The sequence below is a fragment of the Molossus molossus genome, unplaced genomic scaffold (assembly GCF_014108415.1).
Source record: "Molossus molossus isolate mMolMol1 unplaced genomic scaffold, mMolMol1.p scaffold_m16_p_15, whole genome shotgun sequence".
NCBI classification, from domain to species: Eukaryota; Metazoa; Chordata; class Mammalia; order Chiroptera; family Molossidae; genus Molossus; species Molossus molossus.
Window position 1 is genome coordinate 44,127,418 of NW_023425350.1, and position 22,634 is coordinate 44,150,051.

The 22,634-nt window shown below is 39.6% G+C and overlaps 1 protein-coding gene across 10 annotated transcripts in view; it reads right to left on the bottom strand.

Moving 5' to 3' along the window:
* The window catches only part of XPO1 (exportin 1), a 47,663-nt gene extending 25,846 nt beyond the window's left edge, over nucleotides 1-21,817 (bottom strand). Inside the window, exons 1-5 of one of the 10 annotated variants that reach the window (XM_036262332.1) lie at nucleotides 21,043-21,166; nucleotides 17,610-17,741; nucleotides 9,692-9,793; nucleotides 8,750-8,779; nucleotides 6,314-6,386 (exon numbers count right to left, since the gene is read on the bottom strand). In XM_036262332.1, coding sequence (XP_036118225.1) covers nucleotides 6,314-6,386; nucleotides 8,750-8,779; nucleotides 9,692-9,793; nucleotides 17,610-17,735 — 331 coding nt within the window. In that variant the 5' untranslated portion in view covers nucleotides 17,736-17,741; nucleotides 21,043-21,166. Of the gene's footprint in view, nucleotides 1-6,313; nucleotides 6,387-8,749; nucleotides 8,833-9,691; nucleotides 9,794-10,797; nucleotides 10,839-11,592; nucleotides 11,646-17,609; nucleotides 17,742-21,042 lie in introns of those variants that run through there. The other 9 variants (XM_036262341.1, XM_036262339.1, XM_036262334.1 and 6 more) reach the window with 9 other exon arrangements.
* Nucleotides 21,818-22,634: the final 817 nt, after the last annotated feature.

Below are 22,634 nucleotides of genomic sequence, written 5' to 3' on the forward strand. Positions count from 1 at the left end.
CGCTGAGCCAAACCGGCCAGGGCGCGGTTGATTGTTTTTAAAGAGAAAAAGGGAGAGGATGATAGAAACATCAATGTGAGAGAAACATGGATTGGCTGCCCTCTTTATACATACAGATTATTATTTCAGGGAGGAATAAAGGAGTTTCTTAGTGTCTCCCCTTAACCACTTTATGGTTTGAATTTTCTAAACCAAGAACAAAAAATTATTTTTTAAAAGGGGGGCTGTTACCTAAAAAAAAGAAAGTTGATGTGCAGCCCAGATACAGATTCAGCTTAACAGAGAATCCCTAGTATGCCTTAATTACTTCAGTGACCAGCAAAAACTCTGAATCTGGAAATTATTCTACTTCACATATTAAAGATTCCCCCTAAAATATTCAGATTTATAACCAATCTATGCAAATATTCACTTCAAAACGTAACCTCAAAGGTATCGATTATATTCACATATATAATTTATAAGAGCAAAAATATTGGGAAAGTCATTAGTTTCTTAAAATAGAGGAATAAACAAAATCAATACTATGCAATTCATTAACTGAATAATTATATACTGACACCTATAATATCAAGCAATGAGAATGCAATAAAAACATTCTCTGGCCCTGGCCAGTTTGGCTCAGCACTTAGAGAGTTGGCCTGCGGTCTAGAGAGACCCAGGTTCGGTTCCCGCTAAGGGCATGTACCTCGGTTGCAGTTTGTCCCCGGCCCTGGTTGGTCGTGCGGGTGGCAGCCACTCGATGTGTCCCTTTTACATCGATGTCTCTCTTCCTCTCTCTCCCTTCCACTCTATCTGAACAAAAAAGTGGAAAAATGTCCTCGGGTGAGGATAAAAAAACAAAACAAAAACATTCTCTGATCCCTGACACCATTAAGCTAACATTTTGGAGGATAAGAGAAATAGTGAGAAAAACAATGACAGCCAACTGTAATAAATACAGTCGTCCCTTGCCACTTCGGGCTTCGACTTTCGTGGCTTCACTCTGTCGCGGTTTTTTCAAATATAGTGTAGTGTACAAATAAGAATCCTACTTTGTGGATATTCATTTATTGTGGTAGAGTCTGGAACTGATTAACTGCGATAAATGAGGGCCAACTGTATTATGGTGGCAGTGGACTCCAAATAGTTAACTTTTTTTTCTAGCCTAAGACAAAAATGAAAAAACCATAGCAATGTAGTAAATTTTGTATTACATACGTCTAAATTTATTTAAATGTTTTATTATGAGGTCATATCTCCCTAGGTCATTTTAAAATTTAAATGTTTAGTTAAATGTTTTTTAAAATGTCCTTACTTGGCTAATTATTGCCCGTGTGTCTTTTGCTCACTGAAATTGTATTAATCTGTGACCCACTGGTACAGGATCTCCTAAAACAGCGGTTCTCAACCCGTGGGTCGCAACCCCATTGGTGGTCAAACGACCCTTTCACAGGGGTCGCCTAAAACATAACAGTAGCAAAATTAGTTATGAAGTAGCAACAAAAATAATTTTATGGTTGGGGTCACCACAACATGAGGAACTGTATTAAACACACAGCAAGAGACATCTAAACCCAGTCTAGAATTGTCAGAGATTTTCCTGGCAAAGTGCTTTTCAGACAAGAGGCCTAATTTAAAAATGTCATTACCCAAAAAGAACACACAAAAATTAACGTGCTTATGGACAAGCATCAGAAACCAGATTTTAAAAATTGCTAGACTGGAAAAAAATGTACAAAACTTATTTTGGCTTGCTATATACACAGCTAAACCTATCTTTCCTTTAAAATGCAACAAGCACTGCAATTTGTGTGAATGAGCTTATCTAAAGGGCCCAACCTTATTGTTACTTCCTTCATTTAGCACATTCAGAACTCATTACATATACCTAATTTAATTCTCATATAGTATTTCTTTCTTACACACATATTTTATCTTCTGACCTATAGCTCAAACTCTGATGTAAGGATATATTAAAAGAATTTTTTTTTTAAATCCTCACCTGAGGATATGTTTTTTTTTTCTATTTATCTTCAGATAGAGTGGGAAGGAGAGAGAGAGAAACATTGATGTGAAGAGACACAGATCAATTGGTTGCCTCCCGCACCACCCCGACCAGGGCCAGGGAAGAATCGCAACCAAGGTACGTGCCCTTGGCCGTACGGAACTGAACCTTCGTTGATCCAACGGCCGTTGATCCAACGGCCAATGCTCCACCGCTGAGCCAAACCAGTCAGGACTGTAAGGATATATATAGTCTTCATACCTAACAGTGCTTTCTATGAAGCAGATACACAATATATGCCCCAGATAAATAAATATACATGCTAAGATGGACAGAATAAGAAGTGGTGAAAACAGCTTAAAAGACACGACAAAGGAATGTACAGTATTTGGTGGTGGTGGTGGTGGGGGTTGTACTAATCCATTTATAACACCAAAGTTACTTGAAGATGAAGGAAAATTAATGTTCTGAGACGTTAACATATTTTGTGAAAAACAAAATCTTAAGCCTGACAAAGCCTCCCAGGATTGACAATGTTAAAAAGAATTATAAAATTAATGCAGTATTGAATTTATTTTCCAGAATTTTACAAATGAGAGCAATTACCTTAAATAGTAACATCAATCTTTATATCCACCTTGCAAAGTTGCTGTTGGTATTTAAATCTAGGGTTCACTAACATTCTCTGGGAGCCATTTTGCATGGTCTTCCAACAAGCCTCTCAAAGACCCTAGAAGTTAAACAACACACTTTTGCCTTCATATAATGTCTTCACCGGCAACCGCAACCATACATGGGTGATAGAGTACCTTCAAGCATTTTTAGAAAGTTCATACCACACATAATCTTAACATTAGTGATGAAGGGAAATGCAGAAAGGTGATTCTAATAGATGCTTTTTTATAAATACAGCTTGGAGAGAAACAAAGATGTTATCTCACCAACACAGAATAAGAACACATGAATTAAACAATTTTCTTAACTCTGGCATAATCATGAACCCTTCCCCTCTAGTTTTTTCAAACACGATGATAGGCTTTCTAAAGTAATTAGTCTTGCCCTGGCCGGTTTGGCTCAGAGGTTAGAGCGTCAGCCTGCGGTCCAGAGACCCGGGTTCGATTCCCGCTAAGGGCACGGACCTTGGCTGCAGTTTGTCCCCGGCCCTGGTTGGGTCGTGTGGGTGGCAGCCACTCGATGTGTCCCTTTCACATCGATGTTTCTCTCTCTTCCTCTCTCTCCTTCCCGCTCTATCTGAGTGAAAAATGGAAAAATGTCCTCGGGTGAGGATAAAAATAAATAAATAAATAAATAAATAAAGTAATTAGTCCTGAAATACAGTATATTGAACGCTTGCATTATTAATATATGGGAGCTCTTGATTTCATAAAAAACCAAACATACCACTCTCATTCATGTAGAAAGCTAAAAATATCAAATCCTCTAATTTTTTCAATAACAAATACAACCATGACTTTGATAAGCTAGTATAATTTTAAATTACTTAAAATCTCATGTTTAAATGGTCTTGGAAGATCACCTAGTACAATTCTTATGTGATAAGAAGCAGAGGTCTAGGTGTTTAAAAACAAAAGAGGGACTGACACAATAGTAAAATGGTATGGAAATAAAAGAGTAAACACTTTTGCCCTGGTGGGTTTGGCAAAGTGGTTCGAAAGGTCTAGGGTTAAATTCCCAGTCAAAGGCACGTGCCTGGGTTGCAGGTTTAATCCCCTGCCCCAGTCAGAGTCAGGGTCACGGGAGAGGAACCAATAGATGTACCTCTCTCTCTCCCCCTATTCAACTCTTATTCTCTTCTCTGGCCAGGACACACACACACCCCCACACTCTACATACACTTTTTTTGGTATGTAAGCCATGGCTAAATTTAAATTTGAGGTTCAGGAAAAAGGAGAAACATCTGTAACAAAAATGAATACATAAATACATAAGTAAATTTGAGGGTCAGACAGTATGTATCAAACCAAAAGAAGAACAAGGACAGCACTGAAGGTCCCTAAAGAGAGATGGGGAAGTATGAAGGATCTATTTGGGCCATAGTCAAACCGCACTTACTATTTCTGAGGTCACAGGACATAATCTAAAATGGTTTCAATCCAAAATAAAACATTTAAAGATATAGAAACCTCTTTCTGAATCACTATTTCCTCATGCACTATCATTCTTGCTTTTATTTTTAATCCTTGCCTGAGGATATTTTTTCCATTGATTTTTAGATAGAGTGGGAGGGAGGGGAAGTGAGAGAAACATGGATGCAAGAGACACATCAATTGGTTACCCTCTCTCACATGACCTGACCAGGACAGGGATCGAACCTGCAACCCAGGTCTGTGCCGTTGACCAGGAACTGAACGTGCAACCCTTTGGTCTGAGAGCCGACCTATCATTCTTAATCTTTGGTTTATATTAAGAATACTGTCGCCCTGGCTGGTTTGGCTTAGTGGTTAGAGCATTGGCCTGCGGACCAATGAGTCGCAGGTTTAATTCAGGCCAAGGGCATGTACCTTGGTTGCAATTCAGGCCCTGGTTGGGGTCGTGTGGGAGACAACTAGTCCATGTGTCCCTCTCACATCAATGTTTCTCCCTTCCTCTCCCTCTATCTGAAGATAGAAAAAATATCTTCAGGTGAGGATTAAAGAAAATAAAAAATTATTGTCATTAAAACATGTTTTATTCACCTCTAAACATGCTTGATAGATGTCAAGATTTAAGTCAGACAAGATGAGTAAATCCAGGCCCCTATCCCACCATAAAGGTGACATGAGAAAACAAGTGAAAGACAACATCTTAAAGATCAATAGTCAAAGACAGGGGACGTATTTTTTTTTTTAAATCCTCACCCGAGGACATTTTTCCATTTTTTGTTCAGATAGAGTGGAAGGGAGAGGAAGCGAGAGAGAGAAACATCGACGTGAAAGGGACACATTGAGTGGCTGCGGCTGCCACCCACATGACCAACCAGGGCCAGGGACAAACTGCAACCGAGGTACGTGCCCTTAGCAGAAACCAAACGGGTCTCTCTGGACCGCAGGCTGACGCTCCAACCGCTGAGCCAAACCGGCCATGGAAGGGGACGTATTTTAATAGAAGAAAATGCCACCAAAAGTAGCAAACCCCTATTATAAAGTTCAAACCTCTATTTATATTTTTCAGAGATTAAACAAGTGATATAAAGTAGGCAATAAAGGCAGTACATGACAAATGAAAGTAAACGCAATGAATTCTAAGACACTAACCTCACCCAAGCAACTATGACTACTTTTACAGAAATAGCACAAAGGAAAAAGTTAAATGCAAGGTGGCACAAAAGTGGGTTTAAAGTTGTTTGTTATGAAAAATTATTCAATGAATAAAAATACAAGAACAAATGTGTTTCATATACTCAACAACTATAAATCTACTTTTGCCCGACCCTGTATTAATACAGGCATCACCAAATCTTCATTTCGTGATCTTTCCATATTTTAAGATGTCAACTTCTTATAATTCAAAAGGTAAAGTCTTGTGATTTTTAAAACATGTTCTTCCCCCTTTACTGTTTTAAAATTGTGTATTAGTTCATGTGTTACAATATTCATTAGTTGTCAGTTACTGTCTGGTGAATTTTATTTTTTAATTTTTTTTTCTTTATTGATTTTAGAGAGAGGACGGGAGAGGGAGAGAGAGAGAAACAATGATGAGAGAGAACACTGGCTGCCTCCTACACGTCTCTCACTGGGGATTTGGCCCACAGCCTAGGCATGTGCCCTTACCAGGAATCGAACCTGCGACCTCTTGGTGCATGGGTCAACTGCTCAACCACGGAGTCACACCACCTGGGCATGTCTGGTGATTTTTAAACAATGTATAAAAGCACATATTCAAATTTCATTCACTTCAGACATGGTTTCGGAGTGTGTATTTTTTTTAGAGAGAGATAAAAACATTGATGTGAGAAAGAAACAGTGATCGACAGCCCCCTGTATGCCATCTACTAGGATCAAGCCCACCACCCAGGCATGTACCCTGACCAGGAATCGAACCAGGTCCTCAGTACATGGGACAATACTCAATCTACCAAGCCACATTGGCCCAGCCCAGAGCACATATTTTTCATCACAAAATTTATTGTAAAAGTGTGAATTGTCTGGTCTCACTTTCTCCCAAAAGATAACCTTATAAACAACCTGTCTTGCCCATGACATTAATCTCCATTAGAACAAAATAAACTAGATTCAATACCCCGCCACCCAAATACTGAACTATAATAAAAATGCCAGGATTAATACAATTTCTCTGAATTTACAATTTTGTAAAACATTTTCCTACCTTCACACTGGTTCCTCGGAAGAATCTTCCACCTTGTTTTTATCACATTTTCCAAAATTTGTAGTCCATAATACTGAAAATTGGATAACAGAAGCATGTGAATATATTGCTATAAAACTAGCAACTTTCAGGATTCACAAATGGACAGACATTCAAACATTTACATCTAAAGTTTCAAAAACATTATGCTACCAAGTTTAATTACATATATTAAACAAGAATCTATTCACCCATATACTGAGTTTTCATGCATTTTCCTCATTTTATGGTTTACTACTCTATTTAACGTCCTGCTGTTTATACATGCTCACACCAGGAAGAACCAAATAAAAAGCCCTTTTGCAGCCAAATGGGCTTATCTGTAGACGGAAAAATAGCAGCCAGATATGAATTCACAGCATAAATGACTGCTCATAGGCTCACGTACTTTAACACAACCAGGCTCCTAAGAATTTAACAGCTTGGATGCTCTCAAGCTTCCTACCATCCTCTAGGAGTTGTAAGCTCTTGGCCAAGCATTAAAGTATTATCAAAGATACTTTCTATAGAAAGTGTTTATAAACATCACTGGTGTGTTACTTAAGGAGCAGCAAGACAGCCCATGGGTTTAATTTTAAATTTTAACCCCACCCTTATAGTTGCTATTTCTACTAATTTAAAGATAAACTTTTGTGCACAGTCAAAAATAATATACAAGTGCATGTTGCAATCTGTATCTACCTTTCAGGTATTCCTTCCTAAATATAAAAATTGTAACTAAAAATGTAAGAAAGTGAATAGATACCACTTTTGAAGCCATTTTGTCCCTCCTGCTGATTACTCACTCTAAATAGTCAAGAATGTTTACAACAATTTATAATGCTACAGGAGTTAAAACCCCAAATTATTATCATGACCAATTAGTGTGGACAGACAGGAGGAAGAAAAAGGACAAAACTGTTGTGGTATGTTTCAACAGGTTGAATTAGGAAAGAATCTGCTATAATACCTGAAAGGTAAACTCACTCATATACAGACATATAACCTCAGATTGCAAGTTTTGGCTGAGAATAAGAGTTCATCTTTAAAATGGTTAGTCATCACACAATAAAATAGGAGCATTAGTATTTCAATCAAAGGGATCATGTGAATGCTCATTTTATATAAAGCACAATATAGACTGTCCCAAACTACATTGTGCTCAAATAGTAAATGTTTTTGCTGTTTTCTTTCATGTTAACATTTCATACTTTTCTGAAAAAAATTTCAACTGAAATCCTCCATTTGTAAGACATTCCTTAAAAAAACTTCCAAAATGAAAACAAGGCCAAAGCAAAATTCTGAAAATACAAAATTTGATTATCAGTAAAAGGTTTCATAATCAGCAGTAAATAGTGAAGCTTTCTATCCTGGAGTTCATTTACACCTCTCTACAGGTCCATGTCTCAGAAAAATGTAAATAATAACAGATAAGGGAATTTTCTGATTAAAATTCTAAATTAACTTAAACATATTACTCAAAAAACTTAAATTTTATAGGCATGAAATCAAACTATTTTCCAGCTTATACTTTTTAATTGAAGGATATTCTCCCTTTCCTTAATTGTTACATTTACTTACTTCTTTTATATTTGATACTTTGTTACCTAAATTGTCTATTTACTAACCTATAGTCCTTTCTCCAACTGTAAAGAGGTAGCATAAGCCTGTAAAAGACACAACTCATATTTGGGTCTTTCTGCCAAGGGGGCTGAACCAGGAAGCCCAATAAAAGCTTCTCACAATTTAGGTCAAAGAAATACATAGATCACTATTATAATACCCTAAAACCCAATCTTCCCTAGACATTAAGACTCTATACATGAAGAGAATTCACATTTGTTTGAAAAAGAATCTTTTGATTAAAAAATCTAAAGTGACAGCCTGAAGGCCAATGATAAATGACTAGTTTGGAAATATCCACAAATAATCCAATCACTCTAAAGAATTGTTTCTGCTTTACATCTCAGGATTTAGGAAATCCACTGCTGAGTTATGAAAATGAGGGACAGAAAACAGCAAAGACCAAATGAAAAAATAAATAAATGCATAAAATGATCCCTATGGTAGAAATTTCTACTGAGCCCTTAGAAATAACTTATTTTATGCATTGAAACCCCATTTCCCCTCCCACCACCCATAAAACAAAAACAATTGATGAACAGAATTCAGTTAAAGGGAATCAAAAGGGTAGACCTTGTGGAGGCCTGCCGTCAAAGCCTAGCTGTGTCAGTTGCACAGGAAGACACCCCTTTTCTTCCTATTACAAGCAATCAACATAATGGAACATTATGATTAATATCAGGTAGTGTTAACATCTTTAAAGAAAAAAAAATGATTGCATAAAAGCCAAATGTCATAGTGCATAAATTTAGCACCAAATCATTTGTAATTTATGTAAATTGAAGAATTCTTTACCTGTTGCTTTCTTTCTGTTCCTCTAATCATCTCATTTTTCACAAGACAAATTTGAGTTTTTAAAAATACTGTTGATAAATCAACTTAAACATTAGTAATGTCTGTCAGTATAAAAAGCAAAATTTACCAGGCAAACAGGCAAACACTGTTATGTTACTTAAGGTTAGCACTTTGAGGAAGTTCTGAACTGTAGTTTTGCCCTAAAATTTACAAGATGTCAAAACTAATTAATATTTTAAAACTGTTAATCAACACAGTCTGATTTCAGAAACATGTGAACATGGCTATTTTCTGTTTTAACACAATGTATATCAAGTGGAAACCTTGTGCGTATTAAACAGAATGCCACGTATGGTATTTTTATTACGTTAATGCAGTTTAAAGAGAAGTGTGAATCATCAAGCCTAAAACAGTCAAAACACATTTTGATCAACCCTTCTGTTCAAACTTAAGAAAAAAGGACCCGAATTATAACATTTTCAATTGCAAGTAAAAACTGAGTGCTGTCCCTTTAAAAGCATTGGTACCACAGAATAGGGTTTTACTCTGTCCATACAACTTGGATGTTGGAGGTGTACCTTAGCCTGTATTATATTGATTACTTGCCCAAAATAATTCCTGATGTTATGTCTCATCTCTGAATAACATTCAGAATTTATGCTACTTAGATCTGTATACATATTCTAAAATAAAAACAAAAAACAAAAAACCCAAAACAAAACAAAAAAAAGCCACCTTGCATACTAGTCCCAATTACAAAGCTTCATAATTCTTAGGACTATTTGCAAGAATTAATTCTATGTTTAAGACTAAATTTTGAAACAACAATATTAAATGATTTGAGATAACAAATTCTCATATTAAAAATGAGATACCTTCCTCAAAGTTTATGACTGGAAGAAAAGAAGAAATAAATGGATTTTAAAACCACTACTTGCTTACTTTCGTGTTCATATTCTGTGAAAATTCCAAAATTGTGTCGACTCTTGTCCATGCATCAGGATGCTCCTTTAAATGTGTCAGTACTTCTTGAGCCATTCTTTGCTAAAATATTATACAAGAAGAATTTTAAACTTACTCATTCTTTTGTTTTAATCCTCACTCAAGGATATTTTTACATTTATCTTCAGTCAGAGTGGGAGGAAGGGAGGGAGGGAGGGGGAACGGGGAAGAGAGAGAGGGAGAGAGAGAGAAACATTGATGTGAAGGAGACACATCGATTGGCTGCCACCTGCAGGACCCCAACCAAGACGAGGGACAAACCGCAACCAAGGTATGTGCCCTTGGCCGGAACTGAACCCAGGGCTCTTTGGTCTGCGGGCGGACACTCTACCACTGAGTCAAACCGGCCAGGGCAACCTACTCATTCTTTTGAATCATTTATAAAACGGCACTGAGAGCAAGGCACAAATCCTAATAGTACAGTGATTCTACCAACTGTCAGAAACACTCAAGAAATAGTCTTTACATAAATAAAAATGTGTTTGTTATCCCTTTCACATCGATGTTTCTCTCTCTCTCTCTCTCTCCCTCCTGCTCTATCTGAATAAAGAATGAAAACGTGTCCTCGGGTGAGGATAAAAAAAAAAAAAAAAAAGGGGAATATTGCCCAGCCAGTGTGGCTCAGTGGATTGAGCATCGTCCCATGGACTGAGAGGTCCCACTTTCGATTCCCTGTCAGGGTGCACACACACACACACAAAGAATATTTATTCCTTTCAAACAAAATAGCCTTTTGGAGGAAGGGCAGGAATCTGCTTTATTTGGTATTTTCAAAATTGAACTTAATTCAACCAACGCTAACAAACATCTACTCTGACATAAACAAGTTCTCGGCACTTACAATCAGCCAAAAGCAACGCAGAAAAATTCATCTACTTAGATAAGGTATATAATGGTATACCTTGTTTTACAAGAATCACCAAGATATCTCTAACAAAATTTATCTATGAAAGTGTATTTCAGCCCTGGCCAGTTTGGCTCAGCGGTTAGAGCGTCTGCCTGCGGTCCGGAGAGACCCGGGTTCGGTTCCCGCTAAGGGCATGTACCTCGGTTGCAGTTTGTCCCCGGCCCTGGTTGGTCGTGTGGGTGGCGGCCACTCGATGTGTCCCTTTCACGTCGATGTTTCTTTCTCTCTCTCTCCCTCCCACTCTATCTGTACAAAAAATGGAAGAATGTCCTCGGGTGAGGATGAAAAAAAAAAAAAAAGCGTATTTCATGGGAAGACATATAAGCTAGATCTAAGTAATACTACAAATATCAATTACTTCTAGATACATATATAACATTAAGACTTTCTTAAATGGTCTCTTAAATTTATTATAAACTGCCCTGGCCGGCAGGGCAGTTTGTCTCAGCAGTTGGAGCATCGGCCTACAGACCAGAGTCCCAGGTTCGGTTCCCACTAGGGTCACATACCCCCCCCCCTCAAAAAAAAATTATTGTAGACTTACCTTTATTTCCATTCTCTGAATGTCCTCTAACTTTATATATTAAATCCTAGCTTATTTTGAAAACTTTGAGTTTTTAAAAATGCAAACCAAGAAATAATATTAAACCTATGTAGCCATTATCTAGAATATGTCTGTTCTTTACATTTTTTTTTCTTTATTGATTTTAGAGAGAGAAGAAGGGAGAGGGAAAGAGAGATAGAAACATCAATGAGAGAGAACATCGAATGGCTACTTCCTGCACGGTCCCCACTAGGATTTAGCCCACAACCCAGGCATGTGCCCTGAACAGGAATCGAACCAGCGACCTCTTGGTGCAGGGGTTGATGCTCAACCACTGAGCCACAATGGCCAGGCTGTTTTTCTTTTAAACATAAAAGATCTAAAACTTACAGAAGTAACCTTTTATAAGTTTCTCCAGTGCCATTTCCTTCCATTGTTCCTATTTTAGAGATAATCACTTTCATGAATTTGGTCCTTTCCCATTCATATTTTCAGGAATTTCATAAAAAAGTTGTATAGTTTCCAATATATTATATAGAAATCCTCCTGCAATGTGCCTTTTTCCATTTGACATAGTTATTCCCCTCCACCCCAGCTTTACTGAGTATGACTGAAATTAGTTTTAAATATCTACCATGTTGACATTATTTATCTAGTTCTTTATTTTGTTAATCTTCACCTGAGGATATTTTTTCCATTGATTTTTAGATAGAATGGAAGGGAGGGAGGGAGAGAGAAACATTGATGTGAGAGACACATCAATTGGTTACCATCAGCATGGAATCGAACCTGCAACCCAAGTACATGCCCTTGACTGGGAAGCAAACCCAGAATCCCTTAGTCAAGGGCTGACACTCTAACCACTGAACCAAACTGGTCAGGGCTTTGCCTCGTTTTTTAAACCTTTAGTTTTTCACATATGAACAAAGGCTGTTAATTCTATTAATAATGCCCTCCCCCACCCCCCACCCCGCCCCGGAAGCAACAGCTTTATCTTTTTTACCTTTAAAGGCTGTTTTGTATTTTGTAGTTCAAACGTACCCTCCCTAATTATCCTTTACCTATTTCCATCACATGTTGTAAGCAAAAAGTAAGTTTGATGGTTTTAAAATTTGACAATTACCCTTGTTAGACCAGTGGCTCTCAACCTTCCTAATGCTGCGACCCTTTAATACAGTTCCTCATGTTGTATGTGGACGTATCTGCATGTGGGCAGACCTGCCTGGAGACGATAGAGGAGCGCTGTTTCGGTTCCTAAGACCATCGGAAATATGTGTTTTTCGATGGTCTTAGGCAACCCCTGTGAAAGGGTCATTCGATCCCCCAAAAGGTCGCGACCCACAGGATTAGAACTGCTGTGTTAGACTAATTTATTTGACCAACGGTTTAAATCTGTATTATAAAACAAGAAACATCAAAAAGAGGAGGAAGAGAAGCATTCTTATTTCAACCATCTCTGCAGAGACACCTCATCATCTTATTATTTGTTTTTCTTTATTGATTTTTAGAGAGAGGAAGTGAGAGGGAGAGATAGAAACATCGATTGGCAGCCTCCTGCATGCCCCCCACTGGATATCGAGCCCACAACCGGGGCACCTGCCCTGACTGGGAATCCAACTGGTGACCTCTTGGTGTACGGGTGGATGCTCAACCACTGAGCCACACTTGCCAGATGACACCTCATAATCTTTAACTTGGCTTTTATTCCAACTTACAGAAAGAACCCCTATCCCTACTTTGGCTTTGATGTTGAGAATTCTTTTTCTCAGGTAGCAATTATAAGACATTCATGATTTCCCCATTAATCAACCAGCAACATAGTCATCCCTCGCCACTTCGACTTTCACGGTTTCGCTCTATCGTGATTTTTTCAAATAAATTCATTAAAAAGTTGATTGAGACAGTGAAAATGATACAGCGCACACTCGGTGGTCTGAGTCAATTATATAGCCCTGTATTACAATTAAAATTACTGTACGTATGGACTGTAGGTCTATGTATTCGAGCACCCCAGGAATCCTTCAATGCGAGGTGCAACCACTGGAGTCTGGAACGAATTAACCCCGATAAACGAAGGACAACTGTACTGCTTATCGTTTCCTTTAAAACATTTGAGTCAAACTAAAGTTAGGTAGTGGTTCTATATCCTTACACCACCACCAGAACCCTCATGAAACTTAAAGAAAAATCAGCTGCCTGGGTTTCACCTGAGGGCCTAGGGCTAGAACTAGAGTGTAATCTCAGAAAATAAAATTATATATATATTTTTCTGATTTGATTTCATTAAGGACCAATAACTTGAGGGGCTTTCATTGTATTATATAATAACTGACAAAAGGCAGAAAGAGTAGTGATGTGAGTTATTTAGGGCTAAAGCACATTTAAAGTAGTGTTTTATTTTTACTTTTTGCCCTTTATCTTCAGACAGAGCGGGAGAAAGGGAGGAAGAGAGAGAAACATTGACATGAGAGACACACATCCAGTGGCCGCCACCCACACAATCCCAACCGGAGCTGGGGACAAACTGCAACCGAGGTATGTGCCCCCTTAGCAGGAACCAAACCCAGAACTCTCCTGTCCACAGGCTGACGCTCTAACCGCTGTGCCAAACTGGCCAGGGCTCACACAGTGTTTTGATTCTCTAATTGAGATCTCTAACTAAATCTTCATTTCTAACTAGACATAGACTTGAATATAAAATAGCAACAAATATCAAGAGATGTCAAAAATCCATGCCTTGTAAAAGTTATTTGGTCAAGATACTACTATCAGATATTTTGAAGTAACGAGCATTCTACATATAAGTGAATACTTGCCACACTTTCACCATTCATTTCAATCTCTACATAAATCATGTTTCCTTTAGTTATTCTTGTAGAGTTGTCATTTTACTCTACAAAGTAAATTCTAGTATTTGCATCCTAGTCTTTATTTTGCCCTAATCTCACTATCCTTAAGTAATATTCTTTTACTAACTTAAAACTCCAGAGAGGTTAACAAGACACAAAAGGAAACTACAGAGGGAGAAAATCTGGCATCTCTCTGTGTTACTAACTGAATGGTCATAGTATTCTAGTTGCTAAGCAATAGATTAAAAAGAGTTCAACACACTTAGCACAATATTGGAGAAAACACCCAACTCTTCCATATCTTATTCCCCTGGCTGCCTACTTGCCTAAAAATAGAAAAATGCTTATAACAGAAGGTAGTCCTAATGTTACAGAGCTAAATATCCTACTGTACTTCCCCCATCTAGGTAAAAAGTTCTGTCTATAGATTTACAAAGTCACCCTTCTAATAATTTTTCCCCCTCAGTTATGCATTCCTTTTTTTAAAGTTAGGCTATCTACAGTTTAGTTTAAAAGTTTAATTAGTATAATTTCTAGTTGCCATTTTAGCACATATTTTATATTAGGAAAAAATATAAACCATATTTTATTTTTATTTTTTAATCCTCACCCGAGGATATTTTTCTATTTATCTTCAGAGAGAGTGGGAGGGAGAGAAAGGGAGAGAGAGAAGAGAGAAACAGCAATGTGAAAGGGACACATCTACTGGTTGACCCTGACCAGGACCGGGGACAAACTGCAACCCAGGTACGTGCCTTTGGCTGGAATTGAACACGAGACTCATCGGTCTGCCGGCCAGTGCTATATAGCATATTTTAAAACAATGAGTTTAATATCACATATACTAAATCTTTCTACTTCCAAAAATGCTCTTTAAACAGAATCCCTTCTAATTATCAGGCACTATAATAGGTGCTTTACAAACCTCATCATTAATCTTTCAGTCTCTTGCAAGGTAGATAATAGTTTGTAGATGTCTCTAGAACAATGACTAGAAAACTTATCGGAATAAAATTAAAACAGATAACATGTTTTTCACTACATTTTCTACTTCTTTTAATTCATATTAAGATCCCCAAGGAGGTGGTTATAAAAAATAGACTGAACTAGAAGTTTAAATATATGATTTTTAGAAAAGGAGTTCTTAACTGACTTTAAGCTCTAAACCGCAGTTTCCTTATCTATAACAAGTACCAGTTTACTTATTATGCAACTGATTTGTCACATGAGATCTAAACCCAAAATCCTTACTTTTGGGAAAGTTAGCTTTGCTTTTATAAATAGGAAATATTTATGTACTTTTCTAACCCACTGTTTATTGAAGTAATATTTAAAACAAACCATTAAATCCCAATATTGTGAAACATTACTAAAAGCAGTATTACTACAACAAATTTTTCTTGATACAAATTACTGCTAATTCTCAGTTATAATCCGAGAAGAATACTGGTCTCTTCATTTATTCATAATACTTTTAGATTTGTAACCAGGTTAAAAAATAACAAAGATTAAACAGTAGCAGTAACTTAATGAAGTGAAAAAAGTAAATGCCCATGTTCCTAATGGCTACAGATTTATGCTTCTAATATATTCAAAATTGAGCCCAACTTTACTTCACGTATTTTAGCCTTACTTTCAAGCTTGCTTCCCAAAGCAGCTGCTTTCCATGCACACAGGTTAAAACGAAATAAAGTGCCCTGGCAGGTTTGGCTCAGCAGTTAGAGCATTGTCTGGCAGGCCAGAGAGTCCTGGGTTTGGTTCCCGCTAAGGGCACGTACCTCAGTTGCAGTTAGTCTCAGGCCCCGGTTGGGGTCATGTGGGTGGCAACCACTCGATGTGTCTCTCTCAAATTGATGTTTCTCTCTCTTTCTCCCTCCCGCTGTCTGAAGATAAATGCAAAAGTGTCCTCAGGTGAGGATAAAATGAAATAAAGCTGAAAGTTCCATGTTGAATGTACAGCATGAGGAAGCAACTATATAATATGTATAATAAAGACACATGGAGTAACTTTTTCTGGAATGCTTTTGGAGACAAGAACTCTCATTAACAGCCCTTAGGAATAAAAAATTGAACTAATAAGCTTACAAAAATCACTGCAGACTAATTTTTTCCACTCATACATTTCTCATGGCCCCTTAAAAGATTCTCTTTAAAAAATTTTTTTCTTCATTGATTCTTAGAGAAAAAAATAGGGAAAGACAGAAACATCGATGAGAGAGAACATCAACTGGCTGCCTCCTGCATGCCCCTCACTGGGAATCAGGCCCACAACCTGGGCATGTGCCCTGACCAGGAATCAAACTGGCAATCTCTTGGTACATGTGTTGATGCTCAACCACTGAGCCACACTAAAATTCTCTTTATTAACAAGATTCTTTTTATCCAAAGAAAAGGAACTTTTACTCATTTAAAACTCTGAGATTAGCTCCACAGGTTGAAATTTAAATTGTCCAATTTCTTGTTAACATACACATTTTAAAAACTTACAAACATTACTGCTTCATATATCTTTAAATTTGGTGTTAAAAACAAAACCTTTCAATAAAAAACGGGTCAAATGTAAGATAATTCCCTACATTAACAGGACCACTTATACAAGTGTAAAAATTCAAATGAACAGGGAGCGGGGAGGAGGGTGCCAATGGGAGAAAAAGAAGAAACATCTGTAACAAAAATAAATTTTAAAAAATTCAAATAACAGCCTTGGCCAGTTTGGCTCAGCGGTTAGAGCATCGGCCTGCGGTCCAGAGACCCAGGTTGGGTTCCCGCTAAGGGCACGTACCTCAGTTGCAGTTTGTCTCCGGCCTTGGTTGGGTCGTAGGGGTGGCAGCCACTCAATGTGTCCCTTTCACATCAGTGTCTCTCTCTCTCTTCCTCTCCCTCCCTCCCACTCTATCTGAACAAAAAATGGAAAAATGTCCTCGGGTGAGGGTAAAAACAAACAAACAAAAAAATTCAAAAGATGCCTGGTATTGTTGGATACTTAAAACAAGTTTGTAGCCCTGGCTGGTTTGGCTCTGTGGTTAGAGTCAGCCCATTGATTGATGAGTCGCAGGTTCGATTCTACGTACCTCAGTTGCGATTTGTCCCCGGCCCTGGTCGTGCGGGAGGCAACCATGGAAGTGTCTCTCTCACATCGATGTTTCTCTCTCTCCCTCCCTCCCACACTATCTGAACAAAAAATGGAAAAATGTCCTTGTGTGAGGATTGACTGAATAAAAAAATAAATAACAAGTTTGTATCTGTGAAGTACATGTTTGTATCTGTGAAGTACATTTAAATGTTTCAAAGATGAAAGAACATTAACTCCAAAACATTAAAAGTATAAAAGGTACATACTACCCTTAATATCTACAAAACAAGTATAATAATATTATCTAACCATATCAAAATATAACCCAATTTTTCTCGACATTTCTCATTTAAGTTAATATATAATTCTGTATTAATACAAACCATGAAATACTTTTTAAAAAGGCAATAATTTAAAACTGTATTCAAAATCCAACAACTTTGTTACACTACAATAATGTTTTGAAGTTTGAACAGCTACTTTACCTGGGCTCCTTCTCCGTGGTATAAGCAATTCACCACATTGTCTAAAAGGTTGATGTCCAGTTTTTGGCTGAAATCAAGCAGCTGACGAGCTGCATGGTCTGCTAACATTGTCATAATTGCTGGCATAGATTACTGAAAATAAAGAAAAAAAATTTAAGGTGCCCATGAAGTTCCGATAGCATCAGTCAAAATTTTCTACTCAAGTTATAATTTTATTTCAACCATATTCACACAAATATTTTAATGCGTATTTTAGAGACTACCTAAAAACTGATAGTAAAAAAGCAAATAAAAGCTTAAGTTATTTAGTCACTCCATAACCATACTAGTTATTAGGAACCATTCAACACTTCTAGACAGAGAAATTGTACTGCTCCATACTAACATTTATATAAAGTTATCCTAACCTGTATTTTAAATGAATCTATCAGAATGTATGGCCCTGAAAATTGATACAGTTCAAAGTGTTGATCTCAAATATTTAAGTACAGATTATCCCCACCTCACCTCCTCCCTTCATAAGCAGGTCTAGTTCAGTAAAAACTCACTTCCCCTCATTTCATGATACCTTAATTTTTAAGATATGCTGAAAAGGCAGGAAGATGCTAAAAGTCAAATGTGGTACACAAGTTTTGCTATTGTATTTATCAATGATTAGTAGGAACCATCAGTGTAACAAATTTGGTACCCTTAACCTCTATAAAGAATCTAAGTTTCTACACACAATTAAACCATCCACATCTGTTTCTTTCAACCCTCAATGAATTTGGGGATTAAAATTACAAGTGTACAGCAAATTCCTTAAATACATGGTCTAGAAAGAAAAACTTCATGGTAATACGTCAAACAAGATTCCACCACCAGCACTACCACGCCAATTTCCAGGTATTCATGGGAAAGGTAAAAACTGAAAAACTTGCCAACTATTTTCCAAATAAAAACAAATTCTACCACAACAGAAAATGAGCTTCTTCACCTCAAAAATATACTGGCTAAAACCTACTGGTTCATATGTAATGTTATACTTTTAAGAGGATTCCACTCCAAGATGCTGGCATACATCTACATTTTTGTTGCCCAGCACAATAAAAGCCTTTCCTTTGCTTTTTCTTCAAAGCCAGTGCCACTCAAGTCTGACTGGCTAAATCAGTACTCCTTAACATTTTTGGGTCAAGATGTCTTACAATCAGAGCACATGATAGCTCTTGTCAAATTAAAAAGCTCACAATTTTGTATACAATTAAAGAAGATGTAAGACACTTTGAAAGCCAGGCACAAAACCTCAGCTTAAGAACTCTTGGCTTATTGTATTTAGACTCAACAAGGTCAGATAGTCATCTCCATTTCTCCCTCTCATAAAAACCTTCCAGGATCAGGAAATGGGTGGCTAATTTGATTGTTTGAACAAACTAGCTTGATCAAATGTTTTATTTAATAATAATGTCAGTTACAACAAATTAGAAGTCAAAAGATGAGTCAGTTAAGTTAGACAATGTAAAAATTGAGATAAAGAGATGAAAGATTTTTATTAACCTTAAGTCTTTTGATCCATTAGTGACAGTAAAACTGATGAAATTTCAAAAACTTTGTTATTGAACATGTTTTTAATACAGAATACTTGGCATACACAACAAAAATATTAGCTCTAAACATTAATATAAAAAGGAAATATATTTCAAATAAATGTGTAAATTTCCTCCCTTCAAGTGCCAGACAATTTTTAAAAGATCGGAACAATCTTAAAATTTGAGGTTGAAAAGCAATGTCCACAAAGCATCAAGATCTACATATCAAGTTTTTTATTGGTTAAAGATTGAACAAACTTTCCTATTTTTAGCCTTATAATTTAATAGCCAAAACATAAAAGAATAAAGTGACTCTAAAAAGTTTCCTTTTCAGGTACAGTGTCCTCACAGAGTTCTCTGAGCTAAATTCTTGCAAAACAAAACAAAACAAAAAAAACACAACAACCCAGGTTTAGAATAGAAGCTTGTGTTAAATACTAGAGTTTGCCATCTTTAGAACTGGCGGCTATCTTCGAAATGACCTACCTATTCTTGAACTGTACGTGGTACAGAAATGGCGGCTTTCTGGCCAATGCCAAGCACACTTAGTCCCCCAAATCAAACAGCTCCCAAAACATTCTTTCCACTAACAACACAGTGTCCCATCACTTACAATATACAACCAGACAGATAAACCGCCACAGTGAGCGAGGTGAAACCATAATCGCTTTTTTCCCCTTAGAACAAACACTCAATCCTAAAATCCACTCACTGGGTAGCATACACAAGGAATTATCTCCAGCAATGTGGTGACTCTACAAGTGACCACCAATATACAATATACCTCCATTGCCACTTCAAACTCAAGAGGCAGGCAGCTACCATCCAAAAATACTACATAGTTGGTAAAAATAAATAAATAAATAAAATACATCGCTACAAGGAGAGAAGCTGCTACCTTAGGTGTGTGGGCCAACTGCTTGCTTCATTCACTAGAAACACACCTCACTAAGGCCCGCCCTCTCTCGCTTCCCACCCGAACAGATTAGCAGCACTTCTAACTATAGCACACTGGAGCACGCACTCACCCCGCCCATACTCGGAGGAGGCATAACCAGGCGCCCGAAGTTCACCGCCCCATTCTCGATGCAGCATGGCCTCTGCGTGATCAGAAGAGGTCCCGGCTGGGCAAAATCTTTAATGCTTCCTCTACTACACCACTTCCTCCCACCCACGCCAAACTCAGAGGAATTGGAAAGAAGGAGAATTAGGGCATCATCCACTATAAAATACCAGCAGTAAAAATTCGATCACAACGAACTCAAGCCGCCGAAAACAAACTACGGCATGAAAAACCATTCGCAGATCCTTGAAAAATCAACTAACCTTTCCTACTTCTAATCCTACTCTGCAAAAACAACAACAACAAACACAAGATTTTGAGTTTCCTTGCAGGAGGAGCAGGGACTCGACAGCCCCTCCCTCCCCCGATCCCAAGCTCTCCACCGAGCGGCCACGTGATGCAGGCGGACGTTTCAATGCTGCTGCACTAAATATTTCTGGAAACTTCCACTCCTAATAATTTACAGAGATGTTCCTGAAATCACCCCAACTTCTCCCCATCCTCTACGGCTGGAGAAGCCCTTCCATCACCGGGCCGGGGCCCTGCTTCACTACCACGCTCCTCGCTTTCCTCTTCAGTCACCCGCACCACGCGAATGACCCAGCAAGCGCTCCCCTCCCGCGGCCGCCTCCCCGCCTCCATCTCCCAGTGGCAGAAGCGGCTCCATTCAATCGCAGGCTCCGCTGTGGGCCCGCCGCCGCCTCCCCGGCTGCTTCGCGCGGCCGCCGCCGCGCCCCACGCCGGCCTCCTCCCGCCCGGCCGCGCCGCCTCCCGGCCCCCGGCCCCGAAGACACAGTCGACTTACCCAGAGATTGAACCAACTGCTTCTTCCTTCCTTGTTGGGGGATTAGGGAGAGGGAAGGTGGGGAGAAGGGAGAGGGGAGGAAATCAAGGTGGGTTTCAGTTTTCCCACCTTAAAAAAGGAAATTAAAAAAAGGAGATAAGGGCAAAAAAAAAAAGCTCAACAATATTTACTATTCAGGGACACTTAACCCCGACACACACACCCACCCGCCACCCCCCAAAAAAGAAGGGGAATTAATCTGAGTAATAAATGCTCCCGCCTGGCTGGGGAGTAAGGGGAGGGGGAGGGGAACGGGGTCAAGTCCCAAAGATTCAGTCTCAGGGGGACCCTCCAGCTACAGGCGGCAGCAGGAGCGGCAGGAGTAGGGGTGTAGAGTCCACACGGTCGGAGGACGCTCTGCTGCCAGTTGCAGTCCGACTTCTCCTACCAAAACACGGCTCCCTCGCTCACGCGGCTCCGGCGCTGGGCCCCCCCCACCCCGGCTCGCCTAAACTTTCCCCCCTTCTCCTGCTCCTCAGCGACTGGTGGTTCCCCCCTCCCCCTCTGGGTGGTTGCACGGACTGCAGCAGCAAAGACTGGAACAGGCAACGCCGCCGGGGCTGTAGCTACTGTTGCTCTTGCTGATGCTGTAGCTCCCGCTGCTCCTGCCGCGGCCGCTGCAGCCGCTTCTCCCCCTCCTCCTAGTGCCTCAAACTCGGAACCGGTTGAAACCGGTTCAGACTGGGAGATTCCATCTCGGTTGAGTTTTCAGCCCATGGCGCCGCGGAGCGTTTGGAACCTGGGCCTCCGCCCCCAGCCCGCCCGCCCATTGGCCCGTTCCAGCCACAGCCGCGCTATCAGCCTACCTCTTATTGGCCAGATCACCCGTCAATCCCACCTCAAGTCTCCACACAAGCCCGCCGCTTCTGCCCCCGCCTCTTTCCAGCAGCGATTTGCCCGCAGAGTGGGGGAAGGGAATTGGGGCGGATCGAAAAAAAGCGAGAAGGGGGGTGGAGGAGGAGGAGGTGGGACAAGAGTTGAGAGCCCAGCCGAGAAGAGAGCGAAGAGAAGCCGCGAGGAGGATTGGTTCGCGCACCCGTCAATCAAACTCAGCCCGCCCTCGACTTCCCGTTCTCCTCTCGCCGCTTCCCCTCCCAGGGCTTAGCCCGCAGGCCCGGCCTTTCCGACCCGCTCATTGGCTGGGCGCCTTTGGTGACGGAGAAGGTGGGGAGCCGCTCGTGAGGTGGTGGTGGCGCGAGTTTGAGCGCGGCGCGCGGTTGCCTTCTTTCGGCTTCCCCGGACCCGCGGCGGCCCGCCCCCGCCGGCTCCCGCCAACCTGCGGGGCCTGAGCCCGCCGGGATGGGGACCCGCCTCTCGAATAGGGGCCGCGCTCTGAAAAGGGAGGGCTCACCCAGTTGTTTTTTCAGTCGTGCAGGGGGTGAAAAAAGCGAAAACAACACGCCTAGTCAAAGTGTAGGCCACAGACCTCTTTAATCTAGTTTAAAGCCCTGGGTTTGGGGCCTGCAGTTCAAGGGGAGAATAACCGTGAAGGAGGGTGAGGTGAGGTGAGGTGAGGTGTGGGGGCGTTAGCTCTTGGCACTTTGTGATCTCAG